The 17867-nt window shown below is 43.1% G+C and overlaps 1 protein-coding gene across 7 annotated transcripts in view; it reads right to left on the bottom strand.

The window, feature by feature from the left end:
* CUX1 (cut like homeobox 1) overlaps nucleotides 1–17867 on the bottom strand; it is a 264153-nt gene that overhangs the window by 56009 nt on the left and 190277 nt on the right. Inside the window, exons 14-20 of one of the 7 annotated variants that reach the window (XM_065853071.2) lie at nucleotides 17400–17496; nucleotides 15630–16301; nucleotides 14629–14694; nucleotides 13195–13296; nucleotides 10171–10997; nucleotides 8574–8739; nucleotides 7882–7938 (exon numbers count right to left, since the gene is read on the bottom strand). In XM_065853071.2, the coding sequence (XP_065709143.1) occupies nucleotides 7882–7938; nucleotides 8574–8739; nucleotides 10171–10997; nucleotides 13195–13296; nucleotides 14629–14694; nucleotides 15630–16301; nucleotides 17400–17496 (1987 nt within the window). The remainder of the gene's footprint in view (nucleotides 1–7881; nucleotides 7939–8573; nucleotides 8740–10170; nucleotides 10998–13194; nucleotides 13297–14628; nucleotides 14695–15629; nucleotides 16302–17399; nucleotides 17497–17867) is intronic. The other 6 variants (XM_065853072.2, XM_071816982.1, XM_071816983.1 and 3 more) reach the window with 6 other exon arrangements.

Below are 17867 nucleotides of genomic sequence, written 5' to 3'. Positions count from 1 at the left end.
GAGTTAGAGCTTTTAGAGGTTCTGCTGCAGTTTATGGTGACTTTGTTGACTTGCTGACCTTGTGATCAGAGACCAGTGTGTTACCATGTTTATGGCTGTTTGCCGTCCTCTATCCTAAGCCTGAGTGTGAAGGTATTTCTAGATCCTCCTTTGCGATTTTAACCTCTTGTCTGCTTCGGATGACAGTAGGAAGCAGAATGCACGTGTGTACTGCATTGAAATGTATCTAATATATCTCCCTCACTAAACAACGCGGACATTCATTTGCAACGGGCAAGGTACATATGGGATGGATCTGAGCTAACGACTGCCGTCCTGCCCCATCTAACATCGAGGAAAAGAGTTGAAGACGAGTGACCCTGCACATCGCTCTACCAAACATGTTCCTCTTCGGGAGGAGCACTGGCTAAAGTGCTGGAACAAAATGACATTTACATTGTACGCAACAATATTATAAAAGCTATTAAGGTACATTATTTTACACATCCTCATAATCTCTCCATACTGCTTTACTTAATTTGTGATAAAATTGTTGAGAAAGGGTACTTAATGTAGGACAGTCAGTAAAAGTAATTTATCATCTTCCCGCTTCGGTGCTCACGTTATCAGCGAACTCATTTTCTGCATTCATCATGCAATCAGCCTATTATTTGCATATTAATCAGGCAGTGGACCATGAAAGAGCCGCATCCCAGCCAAATGCTGCACTATCTCAGGAGGAACACTCAGTAATTATCATACATCAGTGTTATGATGTGGTAATTGATTATAACATCTTTCTGTTGCCCCTGGGGAGTCCCACTGCTAACCCAGCTTCAGGCATTCTGTGCAGATTTTCCTCTGAAAATTAGAGAAACCATTGCTGTCCTTTTATTAGATTTTATTTTACCTTTACAACAGACAGCTCTCCGAGCACTTCCAAGTTACTTTTGCCTTTCTTTTTTTAATGAAACCTTCATTAGAAGAAAAACCCACCTGCCTCAGATCAGAAGAAGTGAAAAAAAACCCAAACCAAAAACCCTAAACCAAACCAGTTGGGCGCATTCTTGTTCATCCTCTCTTTTTCAAGGTCTGTTGGCTTTCTAGGTGCTGGTGTTGCTTACATAATACCCTTCCCCATCAAACACAACAAAATGTTGCAACTTCAATAGACAGTAATTGCGAAGTTCCCATAAAGGCAGTTAAACTGCTTTATTTAGGTGCCAAATGAGAGGCTAAGTTTGGTCCTCTCGTAAAGGACAAACGAAACATCTGCCACTGCAAACTCACACTATTTTTAGGGCCCAAGTTGCAGAGGGGTAAAAGAGAGAAAGGGACATAAAACAAAAACACAAGTGTATTTGCCCTGTGTTGAACCAGGCAGAGGAGCCAGGGGCAGCTCCACCGCTGCCCCATCCCAACCTCCCGACAAATATTAACATGGGACATGTACTATCAGGCCTACGTTTCATTTCTTCCTGTCATTATATTTTCTCCTTTCATTAGCCTTATTAACTCGATATTTTTCTATTTTCATTTTTATTTGATCTCAAGTCCACTTTGCTTTGTTTTCAATGCAAATTGTGCTTCTCATCAGATTTAAAATAATCACTGGATTATTCAATTCACTGTTTCCTTGGATGGCTGCTGGCAAATTTAAAACCCTCCAATATCCATCAAATTAGGTGAGAGAAATTCATCAGTTTTTCTTGCACCTTAATGCGAAGGACAGCCTAGAAGGTAACTCTGAAGATATTAATTACCAGTAATTTTCTGTGTTTTTTTTTTTTTTTCTTCTTGGGAATGATTTGCTGTCAAGTAACACACAACACTATAATCAGAAGAGGATTTTGTTGTTAGAGTCTAACACACTGTTTATTTCCACTTGGCGGAGAAGCCACCTGCCCCATAGCTCCATCCCCATCATAAGACGGGAATAACAACCCACGCACTGGGCACTAGCGCACCTTTTCCTCGATATTTTGGGAGGAAAATAGCCCATTATCTGTTATTTGAATTGAAAGCGAGGTAATTTTCATCACTGAAGGAGCATTTTGTCATTTGCTGAGCGGTGGCTGGGGTGTTGTGTGGAGAGGCCCTGGGCCACCATGGCCATGGCCATCCCACTGCTGGAGGCCACAAGGCCGGACCTGCAGCCCTCTCCTTTTCCCACAAGCGACCAGAAGACCAAGGGGAACTTCTGCCAGCTGCCAGAGCCTCCTGTTACCAACAAACAATATCTGCTCCCTTCAGAGAAGGGCCTTTCCGACCTCTTCTGCAGCTGCCAGCCCACGGGGGACAGATCGCGGTCGTCACCCCCGAGCTGCCCGGCCTGCCGCACGACCGCGACGGCCTCGCTCGCCTTTCAGTGCTGCTCCAGTTATTTCTGTATTCGGTTTTCTAACGTATCAGCTCACGGTTCTCCACCCAGCTCCTCTGTGGTTAGCAGCTGGCCTGCACGCGGGGACGGGAGGTAACGCGGGGCTCCCCTCCCCAAAGGAGGCCGCTCATCTCCAAATCAGCAAGCAGAGGGAAAAGAAGATGCTGGTAATTAATGAAATGAAGGAATAAGTAATGAAATGATGAACGGTGGAATTTACAGAGCTGTAATATTCAACGGCCACGATTTCTTTTAAAGAAGGCCTGAACAGAGTGCAAGGACGTCACGTTGATGCTGAAGTTACAGAGGAATCACGCATTCACAAACTACATCCACCTGCTACCAACTGTTACGCTACCTGCAACTCTTCCAATCTACCTGAGAAGCACCGCAACAATAACAGCCTGGAAAGTTTCTTTTTTCTTGTAGCTTAAAAATGTTATTAATTCATTAAATTTTGTCTTTTAAAACGAAGATTTTGAGAATGAGGCAAAATGCTGCTGCAAAGCTCCCTGCTTGGAGATCCCGTCACACACACCGAAGGGGAGTCAGCGTAAAGGACCCACATTCCCAAATTACCCACAGAAATACAACACAGCTTCAACTTGACTGGCTAACTTCTTCAAAACAAACGCTACGAACTCAAAACCACACTTCAGAGTGATTAAATTTCCCTTCAGAATCCAGCATGAGCCTCCTCTTCGCTGTGTTATCATGAGAAGTGTGTTGGTGTTTTCTCATTGTAACTCAGATGCAAGGAATATCTGGCTAGAAAAGTATTCACTCTATGATTATATATTTTACTTTAGCACTTTTGTAACAGGAAAACTATGAGGATGGAGTCACCTTCTGCAAGTTTAATCACTGAGTGGTTCAATGGACAGAAAATAATCCATCTAGGACGGGAATTTCTCTGCAAATACTGTTTGCGCAGCACCGCAGGTGGACAAAGGACGGTGGCCAGGCAGGACAGCCTGGAGAGGACAGAGGAGGCGAGAAGCAGAAGCGACCAGATGATGGCCAGCAACGATAGCCAACGTTATATTAAGAACTAACTGGAAACACGGGCTTCACACTGCATTCTCAGGTCCCAGTAAGGTGCCTTGACAGCGATTCTCCCAGCTTTATTGATACCAGAAAGGCTGCCAGGAAGGGCTTCATGGTCCAAATGTCAGGGAAATGGCACAGAATATGATCACACGCGTTACAGACAGACTACAACAGCTGCCCTTACGAGGAGCCAACTGATATCCTATGGTTGGAAATCAAGACAGCCACGGCCAACTGCTTCAGAGCCGCGATCTCAAGCCGCACGGGAAGAATGTGGAAACCTCACCAACACGCGTCAGCGTGGTTCGGGGTTAGCGTGAAGATCGTTGTCTGACACACTTAGTCGTTCAGCTCCAAACTCCAAAAATGTATTTGCAACCAGCACAAAAGGAGACAACCCTCTCAATCAAATGCAAGGGCTCGAAGACTGGGTATCAAACACAATCGAAACACAAGGAATTCTTGCAGTCCAGCTATTAAAAGCCACGTCATCTCCCTTGTCTTCCGTTTTATAGACTACATTAACTACCCACGCACAGTTCTATTAATTTGGAATGCCAGCAAATGACTGTGAAAAAATCCGTATCTCCTTTTTGATTCAACAATAAAGAAACAGCTCAAATTTGGGAAGATCTCAAATGGGTGGGGGGTCAGAGCTTCTCCATCTCCACCACATACCCAGTGAGCTCTTCCCCGTATCACATCAGGATGGCGACCCAAATACGAACTGTGAGCTAAAATGCACTTTTCTCTCCCCACTTTGTTTCTCTCAGCGCAGTCGATGGGACAGCATCCTTCTGTTATCAGTGAAATGGGAAGGTCTAACCAGTACAGAGTTAAATACCTGCCCACTCAGCAGCTTCTGTACTGAAAAATACTACAGGAATATAGATTACATAAATAAAAGTGTAATGGATAACCTGGGTTTGTCAGGATTCCACAATATGTCTGCTAATATCATAACTACAGTAAACCATAGATCGCACTCTGATTCTTTCTTCCCAGATTTTCTTTCCCCAGGGATGATAAGAAGTAATCTCCCTCTTGTTACAAATGTTTTATTTTGAAAATAAAGCTTTTATGCATATTTTAGTTGATCTAAATACAGTAGATCTTGGGTTTTTAAATCACCAGATAATATGCAATTATCTCAAGCTAGATTCTGATTTTGAAACAAGCTCTAATTAGCTCCCCATTTTATGCTGCTATAATCCTTTCTTCAAGTCCCATGAGTGTTACTATTGCTAAGCAGCATGAGGTTAGGAATGATGGATGATACCCAGAAAGGAAGACAAACAAAAGGGAAATTCAAAATCCCCTGAGATCACCCGCAGCTGTATCGGCAAATGAAGATTTCCACATTAGGTCATAAGACGACCCTTACAGAAACACATACCAAAAAGGCACGTCTTTTTCCCACTGAGTATTTGCAAGTCTTTAATGCAGTATATAGAGAGTATATGTCCTTCACAGATGATAAATACGAAAGTGAATAAAAATCCAGCTTTCCTGGGAGTAGCTACAAAATCAGCACCAAAAAAGAAACTTTGTCTTGATGTCATACGGATGCTCAGTAAAGACATGAGACCCCAAAATAAAACAAACTACTAGGGGCTATATACAGTACAAGCATTCAGAAAAATATCCCAGCACATAAACCTTCTTCTGGCACATGGCTACTGTCCAAACCCAGCCCAGCTCCGATCATCAGCAATGCAACTAAAATAAGGGCCAAATTCATCATGAAAAAATGCTGATGCACTTGGGTGACACTAATTCAACTTTTTTTTCCATGTGATTTGGTCCGTGCTTTTGACACATAAATCATTAAAAAGGCAGATTTACCCAAGGGCATTAGAGCATTTAGGTGGAAAGAAATACATAGGAAAAGAATGTTAGAAAAGGCACAGTGATACTATTTTTGACCACCTGGGGTACAGACACCATTTTAGCGTCAAACACGTTCACTGAAACTTGCACAGAATCATCAAAACCTCGATGAAAGGTCATGGTAGAAAATACAGATAATACAAATATATATATATATATCTGGTTATAATCTGGCACAGACTTTTTTAAAAAAATAATATATGTAGTTTTTAACGAAGCAAAATAAACCTGGCTTCTCTTCGCTATCTCAAAAACAAAAAGCGCTTATAAATTAATTCCCACATCTAAAGACTGGTGGGTCCATCTGCTCACGTGTGGCAATGGAAAACTACCGGACAAAAGAGCAGATTTTCATGAATGAGGTGTTAATCAAAACCTTATGATCTAGAAGTGTAACTAACTGGGTCAGAAATCCAGAAAATCTTGCTAGTTTGATAGAGCCAAACAGTAATGAAAATACTCACAGCTAATAAAAGCTGGAGACGCTGCTATGCGTGTTGACACTCCGTACACTCAAGACCTTCTTGGCAAAGCACTCAGGAGCCACTGAATGTATTAGTTTAATTTCACTTCTTTCCCTTCATGCATTCAACAAGTTCCAAGCCAATTACGTTACATGGAAAAGGCTCCGGAGCTTTTCTCGTTTCAAGGTTGTGTTTAATTTCTGTTTTAAAATCACAAATATGCAATCTTTTCTGTGCTGATTTCCCTGCGAAATGGCTCGGAAGATCAGAAAATTGGAGCTTTTTCTTCTTTTTACCTCTGCCCTGGAGTGGAGGATCTTTCACAAACACATTATTACCTTTTCCAAACTGTTTGCTGCACTTTTAATTACAGAACAGCTGCCAATAAAAGCAAATTGCCAAGCTGCCCTTCCTCATTCAAATGACTTGGTTTTGCTCTTTTTGTTCTGCATGGTGTCACAGCCTTTCTCATTCCTTTATGAAGAGAAAGGCATCAAGAAAAGAACATCCTGTATGACGATTTTATTTTAACTCGTCGGAACGGAGGACGAAAAGAGCAAAAGCCCTTTTCCTCATCTGTAATTCTGCTTAAGAAGGAGGGCGATCATCAATACTCTGATTTTATGAGCTGATAGGAACGTGTCGCCTCACAAAACATGAGCTCAAGGGCAGGAACTGACAGACGAGATTGGGAATGTGGGAGGGGAACAAAATATCGTGGCAGCGAACCTGAACTTCCCGAAGGAAATTCACTCCCAGCGACCCCCCCGAGAACCCGCGAGGTGGTCGCATTTTAATACCATGGGCTTGTCTTTCAATCTTGTGTAATTACAGTTAGTCATAAATATGATGATTAGCAATAACAATGCAGCCTTTTCCCAGCTCCTCTGATTTCAAATTCCTCTTAAAATGGCTACAATTAATTACTCATATTTTCCATGCTGTCTTAGGCATTTATAACTGTAACAGTTACTCTTGCATAGTATTAATGCTATGAAAAAGTAGTCAATGGTACGCTTTCAAGGAACAGTATAAAACATTTCCATGTTTGCTAAATGCTTGGCTATAAGAAACAATAGCCCTATGATTGCAAATCGTTTATTCCCATTTCGGTTTTTGTGTTCATGGCTTGTTTTACCAGGGGCATTATAATTTTCTGCTTTTCTCTATTTATGTTCAACTGTTCTGCTCAGGAAAAACGTGGACTGAGCATCACCACGGATTTTCTCCGAGTAAAATCTTTTAGAATGCAAAATAGTTTCCCACCAGAGTGAGAAAAAGCAGCTTGGTTGGGATATTCAGAATAAACCCAGCAAGGTGCAGAAAAGGAGAGTGTTTGAGAACGGCTGAAAGGTGGGAGACCACAACCCATCCTTCCTGTGTCCTGAAATGCAGTAATTCTCCAATACGGGGCACGGGCTGTGAGTACAGAGCAGGGCATGAGCGTTTTTCTGGAGTACAGAACAGCCTGAGTGGTTTACGTCAGTTAAGCAGATCATTGGTAACAAGTCTCTGTGGGCAGAGTTTGGTATCTAACAGCAGGAACACAGCTGTTCTGTTCCAGCCTCCTCCCTGCACTGTGGCCATCTTACAAAACCTTTAGCAATTCCCTTCTTTCTCTGCTTGTCTTTGCTGCATCTGCTTATATATATATATCTTCAATGAAGCCTGAAAAAGGAAGACGTAACGTGGTCTTTTCCTCACCTTCAAATTAACAAAGCGGATTTTGTGCAAATGAAAGTGGGGAGAAGAAAAATGTGCCACTGAGCAAGGCAGCCGGAGTATGTGGATCACATTACAAACGAAAGCCTTGTTTTACAGCCATCGTTACATGTCAAGTTGATAAGCTGAACTATGGCAAAAAAACCCCTACAGAGCCAATGATCTCTTAGATCAGACAGTCTCTTTACCTAATATATGCAGCTAAATACGTGTACTCCCTACATCTGCCATAGCAACAAGGAGAGAACGAGGAATTAACTGTGTTAGTAAAAAAACCTGAAGGGTCTCCTGTATGATACAACAAAACGCAAGAAACCTCTCGGCATCAAAGCAAAAGAAACGTAACAAAAGCACAGAGAATCATTTCAGAGCAAATCATTGAAACCAGCTGATTACCTGAGCTCGCACATCCCTGCTGTAGGGAATCCTGTAATGATGTCACAGAGTGAAGGACTAGACAAGAGAGGAGAGGAAAATCAGGGAACAATAAAAGGAGATGCCAAACCACAAACTACACAGTAAGCAGGCTCAACAAACAGCAAACCTGGGCAGGGGCACGCTGCTCGTTTCGGTCAGCGGTATTATAAGGTATCAGCGAGGCCAGGCTCTAGTCTGGCCTTTCTGTATCAATAGGCTTCAGGGGAAGAGAGAGCCACAATAAAAGCGTAATTGCAACACAGCATTCCCCTTCTAAAGCTTAGTTCTAGCTCACCTGAGAAAGCAATCGATACTCTCCTAGGAACAATAAAAATCCCCTATGCGGCCCTAGTAAACGGCACACGAGATTTTTCCAGCTCTTCGGCCAAAATTTTTTGAATTGCGGATCGTATTCGCGCCTAGGTAGTATCAGCCTAATTAGGAACTTGATAACTGCTGCTTATCAATTAGGCATAAACGAGTGCTTCGGTCATTAACATTCCCAGCACGTCCCCTCTAGGGACCGGCGGGGTGGACGCGGCCACGGCCAGAGCGCCTGGATTAGCACCGGGCGCGAGTCTCGCTTACTGCAAATTAAAACAAAAACAAGAACAAAAATATAAAGAAACTCCTCCTCCTCAACTCAAACAACATAGTGGAATTTTAATTACCTTGTCCTTGTTGCTGCCCTTGTGCAGGCAGGACACACTGTCCCAGCTCACCATTCAACCAGAGCTGCATACGAATAAATGGTTCTCGGCCTTTTTGGGTCAATTTACTCCATGGCTTTGGCCTGGAGAGCATGTCACTGACACTTCCTTGGGACAGCCCCAATACCTGAAGTGAAGCAACCAAGAACGGCACGTTAACACATTTGATGTGGAAGGGGGTGAATTTAAGTCACTTTGGTCTCTTTTACTGCTACAGCGCTCAAATTGTTTTTATATGGACAATTAGTAAAACTGCAAAACGACATCTGTAGGTAATTGATGGAAATGCTTTTCTCCTGCTGTGGTTCCCTTTTAGAGCATGGTTTTTATTCCTGCAGAAACAGAACAGCAGCTCAAACGGGAGAGGGATGGTGCGAGATTTGCATACTTTTCATATTTTGTGTCAAACAGTTTCATCAGTTCTAACAGGAGAAACACCGAGTCCAGGCACACACAGGCAGATAAAACAGGCAATGATTGGCACCTATTTTGTTCTCAAACAAAAATAATTGGGACTTTTGAGAGTAGGCCTATATTGGGTTGATTTTTTTTGGTCTGAATTATAACGATGTGTGTTTTCACCTGTAGCAGCGGCTGCTCTACATAAGTAAATATTTAAGAATCCAGCCGACTGCAGCAAAGGGGGAATTTCAGACAGGAAGAACGCAATTACTCGCCTGGAATTCAGCACAGGTACAGGGGTTAAAAATTATACATAATGAAAGCTGCCACGGGATCTTTAATGACCCCAAGAGGTCAGGCTTTTCATTTCACATCTTAGTAAAAAGGTAATAGCGCAATGCCAGCTCCTATTATACAATTATATTGATCCAACTCTTTATAGGAAGAAGAAACACCACATGTCCAGCACTTCTTACAGCCTGGGAAGTGTGTTCTGGTGCTTGGGGACCCCCCAAAAATCCCACGTGTTCATCGCTTAGTGCCCACAACGTGAGAACTTCTTATCGTGCGTTGCGTATCTGTAACCAAACATTGCTTAAAACCGTCTCAAAGCACACTGAGATACCAAGCACCAGATACACGAAATGACTGCGAATTCCTGACTTAAGAGTAAGGAGAGGTGGGGGATTTTCCGTGTGTTTGTTCAAATACCCTTGTGCGCATTTCCAGATACTAAAAAAATAAGGAAAAATGCTCTTGTGTCTATAATCTTCACTTATAACAAATTTAAGACTCTCCAGTCATGACAATGGTATTACTCAAATATTCCATGAATTTATTACATTAAGCATGAAATATTGAGTCTCAATAACGTTTGCTTCAGCTTTCAGTGTTTCTAAACTCGGGGGCCCCATTTCTACTTACGAGTGGCTGAAGCCGATCTTTGTATAAAAACCTACGCAATTCACAAAGTACAGGAAAACTAATACTTTCTTTTGCGACATTATTATTTAAATACTTAAAATACGCAGGAAAAACATTGTTCCGTAAGACATACGTGGCATAACCCCCTCCGTTAAACCGAGCTCCGCACCAACGCGAGGAGCACAGCACGCGTTCGCGATGCTGGTGTAACACGAGAGAACCGGTTCTTTACCTTTTCCCCAAAGATCCTTTGGCAGATGCCATTCTTTGCTAGCTTTTCTTTGACCTGCCGCGTTAGCTCTATCGTATCCACCTCCTGGTACATATAAATCTCATACTGCTCGGGTGTCAGTGGCGGAACGGAGGGTTTGGATGGCTTTGACAAAGACACGATAGGGGATGAAGGGAGGGGGCTATTTTGTGGCGTCTCACTGCGACTCGCCCCAGTCACGCTCAATTCAGAACTCTGCGAGTACGGAGATTCAGCGTTTGGCCACTCTTTCCAATACTCTGAAGAAGATGGTCCTTGGAGCTGGCTACGATCTGGCCTAGTCTGATTGCTGACCTTTTCTTTTCCACCACTGGCTTCCTCAACTTTTACATCTTCGGGAAGAGCCGTATTTCTTCTCTCGTGCTGCACAGTATTCCACCAATGGTCCTTCCAAACGCCACCGCGTCCCAACTCATTTTTAACATGCCTCAACATACCCTGGGCAGAATCACTTATTCCATGGAGCTCTAAAACAGGTGCCTCCTGAGGCTCCTTTTTGAGCCCAGAGAGGTTCTGCAATGCAGAGATACTGGAATCAGTGACAGATGAATGTTTCTTCAGGGATACGGCCAAAGGAGAATAGCTGGAAACCGAAGACATTGCAGGTGTAGATACTAGTTTGGGGGACAGGATAGAAATGTCAGCTTGAGATAGAGGTGGTGTTTTTAAGGCAGGTTCAAGGGCAGCCTGCTGTGCCTCCATTTCACGTCGGGCTTGTTGCAGAATGGATCGAATAGCATCATCAGAATTGCCACTGCTAGATGCAGAAGGCGGCTGAGCCGGCTCAGCTATGAAAAACAACCAAAAGACTAAATGCAACAGAGGAATATGCTTTATATTCAACACGTGCTACTGTAAACATTTCCCTGTCACAGAAAGGGCTGCAATACATTTCTGGATGGGAGAGAGGAGTTTGCGCTAAGCAAGGATTCACACTTTTCAAAATCAGGTGAGACTTCCAGAGTTCTCCCTGGAAAACTTTTAGAGTTGCCAAAGTGCTGGAGGTTTGCACGCACAGACGCAACTGTACGAGTCTAGGACTACTTGCATGTTTTCCACCATTGTAAAAGTTTTCAAATAAATGTCTTTAAAAATCAAGCCTTCTCCTCTTCCTCCCCCACCCCCAAGTGGTCAATATTTTACAGTTCTGTTTACAGAGTTACTTAATCTTTCAGTTCTATCTCCACGAATGAATCGTAACACACACCTCAACCTGAAAACAGCTGCAGTCACCTGGACAGACTATTAATACCCTCTTACAATATAAATAAGGTGAGTCCTTTTAACTCCAGAAATACAACACACACATTACACCAGAGCAAGAACCTTAGTGAGAGACTTCATTATTCCATTTGACAAGCTAAATACGCTCCTGCTTCCTGTTGTCTGGTTCCACGGTCCCAACCACTGAAATAAACAGCTCCACAGAGGTCAGGATGACCCCTGCCCATCGCTCTCTGCCTTGTCTGAATGCCCAGAATGGAGCCACGGGTGCTGTAGAAGCGAGAACACCTAAATGCAGCATTTCAGTGCTGAACCAGGACCTGTGCGGCTGCGCTGCAGCAATGGGGGATGAGCAGAGACCGGAACGTGGGTGTGGAATTAGCTCTGCAGGGCCAGGGGGGTTTTGCAATGGGCTCTGTTTCTATTTATTAATAAGTTAAGTCTCCTCCGAGGTCCCCAGTGCTTGAAAAGCAATTCCTCTGGGAAGTGCCCTACACAGCATGGGGAAAGTGAAGCACTAGGCAGGAACAGGGTACCCAGACACTGCAAGAAGTGGCCTCAAAGTGAAGTAAGATTTGAAACATGCTACGTATTATTCTAGTCAAATTCTGCTTCATCTGAATACACTTCCGAATTTGTCTCCCTACATTCCTTCCTGTCACACACTATAAAATACAGGAAAAAAAAAGGGGAAAAAGACAGAGGGACCATCTCTGCTGTTTACCTCCCAGGTCCATAGGGAGTTTTGAGACTGAGTTAATATTTGAAAGCAAGTCCGAATTTCTCAGATAAACACGCTACTGAACAACGTGCTTGCTCTTTCCTGCACACAGTCCATGTTTTTCTCTATGTGATCATCACTTGTATAAGGTCATATTATTTAAATAATATATTTACTAGTCTTCTCTGTCTTGCCATGAGATTAGTTTAGTTTTCATTTAGAAGACAACCATCCAAAACGGTACATCAGTATTTAATTTTAAAAAGGAAACAGAAGTATTACATAGTACTTTCTACTTCGGCATTAGCCCTTCAGCAGCACTGGAAATTCTTTTAAATCTGGGAGGGCTACAGAGTAGACAGAAATATTAACTACATGCCAGCATACAATGAGAAATTAAACTTATCTCAGGCTAAGATGTTTTTGGGAAAGGAAATGATTTTTTGGATTTGCCAGTTCTTGCACTGAATACGTTCTGTAACCAAAAATAAAGCTGTATAAGAGTTAGAACTGAGTCTGCCTCTATTATAATTCCAGTACATGCTGCCCGCAGTACGATGGTACTATGGGACTGCTAACTGCTGGTTAGATCGTGACCTTCACCCCAACGAATCCATCCCAGAAAGCTGAGCCCCTGGGGCCTGAGTCAGAGAAGAGAAAGCAGGAGCTGTTCCCTTTCCAAGGAGCGAACCGGGAGAAGAAAGGGTTTGCAGGGAATGCCGGCAGGTCTGGGGGGTGTAAGGGAGATAGAGCTCTGCACGTGGAGAAAGGTGTTGAGAAACCTCATGGTATCGCTCCCCCGGGACTGGGGCAGAGCACTGAGACCCCCACCACGGTGGGACACGTGTCACCCTAACGTGGTGTGTCTTATAGACACATACAACCCCACCAAATTACACAAAAACAACCAACCAACCACCAAACCTCTTCAAATCTACATTGGAGGTTTTAAGAATATAATTAACTGACCAGAAAGCTCATGGTAATTGTTTTAATTGCATTCTGAAATAGAAGGAGCGAGAGATGAAATGAGCCCATACCTGTTTTCTGTACTTGCAGCTCCCTTTTGGCTTGTTCGAGAATGGATTTGATGGCTTCATCAGAGCCAGTCTCTGTGCTTCGGATTCTCGTGGTTATATTACCTGGAGAAGAAAACAAAACTAATGACACTGGGAAAACCTTGATTTGTTTGTTTGTTTTTTAACACACAGACAGACAGTACATACTGATAAACCGCCAGCACAACCTGCCGACAGGTCACATAGGACTTTTCCCAACATTTACAGCACCAAGAACATACTTAATGTAATAACAGAACAATGTCCTTGTTGTGCAAAAGCCTGCCCGCTAGCTACACTGGAATGAGGAGAACACTGACATCACCAGAACTAGGTGGTCATATATTCCATTTCCAGGATAACAGATACAGGTCTATTTGTCCTTTTCTTGTGTGTTGTGGGGGGGGAGGAAACAGAAGGGAAAAGAACCAGAGGGAAAAGGAAGCAAGCTAAAACATAAGATCAGAAATCAACTTAAAAATAGCATCAGCTGCGAGGCAAAGTACGATGAGTGCACACTCAGCCCAAACAGAAATAAAAAGTAACCAGATGAAATTAATTTTTAACTTTCTGGAGGTGAGAGAAGCAGTCATTTAAATGGAGATACCACGTGAAGTACTCTGCAGCTAAGAGCTATTACTTGGTTGTTTGGTTTGGTTTTGGTTTGGTTTTTTCAACCACTAAAGGGAAGAAAATGAGGGAAAACTATGACTGTGAATGCTGTCATGCTTAACTGCATTTTTCATGGTGAGATTATCATTTGTGAGCTACTCCATTTCTGACCAGAGTCACAGTAACTACGGAGTTCTAGGGTACCTGCTTTTGTTTCTACTCCTTTCTCTTGTCTTGCTAAAAGACAAATTCTGCAACTAATCCATAAGCAAGAAAAATGTGCGTACTTCCTGCTCAGTGATAATTTATCGATCTGATGTTCCCTTATCTTGTTGCTTTTTTCATGCACTACACTGAATAAGCATCACACTAATTTAACGACTTATTAAAGTGTATTTGTCAATGTAAGCCCCAGGAGAAGAAGTAAATCTAGAGCAGAAGCAGACTGCGACTGATGTTGTCATTGTGCAACTTTCTCCCTCCAAAATCACAAAAACAGCAAAGAAAGCATTTCAATCGATCTGATGATTTTATAAAGCCACTTTTATCACTTTTTATCTGCACACGCAGTGAGACTGGGAGCGGAAAAAGTATCCAAACAGGGTTACGTTAGTACAGCAGCAGCAGAATTAGGAAAAGCAAAGTGCTCGTCTAACCCATGGTTTGTTTTATACTTACTGTCTGTTTTTCTATCAGATTCCAGGCCAGAATCAAACTGCACAGTTTTAGGGAAAACACACATCTAAAAGCACACTCCACTTCCTAGGGATCGACCGCAAAGAAAAACACCTGCCTGTGACGTACCTTCAGACCCATTTCTTCGTTTCGGTACTTCCTGAAATAGTCTGTTCAGGTTCTGGCCTGGATTCTCTGTTGAAAAACAAGTTTGGTAAGAACAAAACAATCAGGGGGTGGTTGCTGTGTGACGTGAGGAGCCTGTCCTCGTCCCCTCGAGCTCTGCCTGAGCGCTGGAGGAGCTGGCTACTTTGGAAGAAGCGAGGCTGGCTGGTTTGTTAATAAAGATTACAGCTACGTTCGGAAAGGAGATTAGACAGATATAAATAAATGTCTAGAGATACCAAAAACGAAGAGGTTAAAGATGGGCAGATAATCCCCTCAAGTACAATCATCAAAAGGAAGAGCAGATTATAAATCTAACAGTGTGCGCTTTCGACTAACAAAATGTAGGAAAATCCTGCCTGCCCTTTCCAATACTGCTTGACTGTAAACAACTTAGTTTTCAGTTTCTCTAAATGTAAATCTCAGTCTTTGCTTAACATGAATCACTACGAAATGCATGTTATTTCTTAAAATCACTGCCTTAAGTACGCAAAGCTGCTTTAAATTAGGATTGTTTTTTAACGACTCATCTCATGCACCACCTATGATATTCTGTCCAAAAAATAAATCACGCAAGACACAACAAAAGTCTGCTCTCAATAAACAACCCCAAATTAAAATTTGCAGGCATTTCTGAGGGCCGATACCCCTAGTAGCTACCAACCCTTTTCTCTCTTGTGTTTAGCTCTGGCACGGAGCTGTTGGGCAGTGAGGGATGTGAGCGTCCCCGCCGCTTGCTCCTGCTGACAAACGCAAGGCAGCAGCTAAAAAAAGCATAAGCAAAGACCCTAACCAGCTCGAGCGCTGAGAAGTCGAGTTAGAAAGCCGCACTTGCTGTACCTGACATCTGATTCAGGTGAAAACTGCGGCAACGCACAAACGGCCCCGCGCGGGGAAGCTTCCGATTTTCAATACTTGTAACTAACAGGAAAACAGGGCAAGACCTTGGGCCGGCGAGCGCTTACCTCTTTGTCTACCCTGGATGCTGCGAAGAGCCAAGATGTTCTGCTCGTCCGAGAGGAACTGCTTCATCTTATGAAATGGCTCCTTGCCTCTCACAGTCAGTTTATTCCATGGCTTTGGCCGGGCCAGTATCTCGCTCACAGACCCTTGCGACAGTCCCAACACATAATGTCCAAATATCCGCTGTCCAATATTGTGCTTGATCAACTGCTCTTTCACCTGACGCGCGATTTCGGCCGTGTCTATCTCCTCGCCTTCGGAGATGCTCCCAGCACTTTCTGACTGGCTGGGAGACGGGGCCATGCCATTTACGTCCGGGCTTTGTTGTAACGGACTTTGGGAAGATATGGAGTTTGTGCTGTAAGGACCTGTTGAAAAAATCATGCTTGTGCTTCCTGCTTCCTGCATTGCCTTGGAGTAGAAGGACTGCATTAGCTGGCGCTGGAGGAGAGAGTTTAGTGCAAATTTTCCTGTGGAGGCCAGGGGTAAGCTGGGGCTCGCCAGGGATGAGCTGAAAAAGTCTTGACTTAAACCCGTTGGTGAGAACTGGTGTGTACCATTAGTATTGGAAGCCTGCTCCCCCGCGTTGCGGAGCAACTGAGAAGGAGGGGAGGCCGGCAAGGTTGCAGGACGCTGACTCTCAGGCTGGTCTTTCCCTTTTCTCCTGGCTGACCCTACAAGGAAGGTCAAACATAATGCATTATGGGGGATCAAAGAGGGGAAAAAAACCAAGATTAAAAAAAAAAATGCAAAGTTTGCCCCGCAAAGGGAAAAAGTGCAGATTTCCAAGGGCCAATGAAGTGGTGGTGGGATTTTTTTGTTTGGTTTTGTTTTTGGTTTTCTTTTTTTTTTTTTTAAATTTTTTTGTTTCCATAATTGAAATTTCAATAAGCCAAACAAGGCCCCCAAAACAAACAACATGCATTTCATGTTTGCACCTTTCTTGTATGTTGCAGCCTGGAGAATCCCCCTTACAAACATTAAAACTAAAACAATTACATGAAGTGCAGTTATACATTTAAAATAAACGCAGTTACAGACACAAAGTCTCTGTTGTCTCATTCAAGACATCACTCATTGGACCTGACTGAACCCAAATGCAGCAAACATTTACATTTTGGAACCAACCAATTTGAATAAAGGAACCCCCATTAGGTGGATGCACCAAGTTCACTCAGTTAAAGTCATAAAACGCTTCAGAATTCAGTAATCCCAGGGCCAGTGGCAACTTTTAACTTTCTTCCAGCTGCAAAAACCATACGCATTCAAGTATGTGGAAATTCCATAACTCGCCATTTAAAAAATGTGCACGCAAGATGTAAAAAAGCCCACATTAGGAAAACTAAACGGCAAACACGCTTTGCTGAATAGAATTTTGTTTTTCCAAGCTGACCTGCTGGTAGAACATCTAAGTGTATCAGACAGGACGGTTATTGTGTTCTACATGCAAAGATTTTGCGTCACGTTGTGTGTGGGCAAGAGACTTCTGGTGCCACGGATGAATCTGTTCCCAAAACAGAAGACAGCCTCAAACGCTACCACCTGGTACATCTTGTAATGCCTCTCCTTCCTAACCTTTAAAGACTCAGGTCTCCAAGGTTTATTCTATTATCCAGCCTATAAAACTGCAGAAATCAAGCGTTATTCTGTGCTCCTGTTGCCTCGTGATCTTTGTGCCATGCATTAGCTCAGCCGTTCAGCTCTCACTCAGCCCTCCCTCCCTTCACCAGACAGCAAACGAATCACAAGAGCCAAAAATCGCGTCAACCTACCACTCAGGTCACTATTAGTGATACGCAGCGTGGCGTTCTCGGACTGCAAGGAGCGGTTCTTCTCCAGCAGCAGCACCTCCAGCGGTTTAGACGCATCCTACAGAAAATCAAAGCGGGAGGTTTGTTTCTGAAGGCAGCAAGAGTCTCGCTCAGGCGCTAAAAAGGGGTTTCAGAAGACAAGAACAAGCGCTCGTCTCTGCTCTGAATGCAGCGGGGGATTCACTGCGCATATATATTTGCAGGAATCGCTCGGTGCTTCTATGTGAGCCATAGAAGAGATTCACCGTTTAGTTTTCACTGCAAATCATTCAGCAATTCTGCATTATTTTGAAATGTGTAATGGAACATTTCCTTAATCCTCCTTATTTTAAAATGGTTCTCAATTTAAAAGCTGTAGACTTGTTTGAATCCAATTAAAATAGGAGTTAAAATCATATTATTTCTTCTAGGTCAACTGACTTCAGCATC

Source organism: Patagioenas fasciata, chromosome 19 (genome assembly GCF_037038585.1).
Source record: "Patagioenas fasciata isolate bPatFas1 chromosome 19, bPatFas1.hap1, whole genome shotgun sequence".
NCBI lineage: Eukaryota > Metazoa > Chordata > Aves > Columbiformes > Columbidae > Patagioenas > Patagioenas fasciata.
The sequence above is the reverse complement of the archived record's forward strand: the minus strand, read 5'-3'. Positions and strand labels throughout refer to the sequence as shown.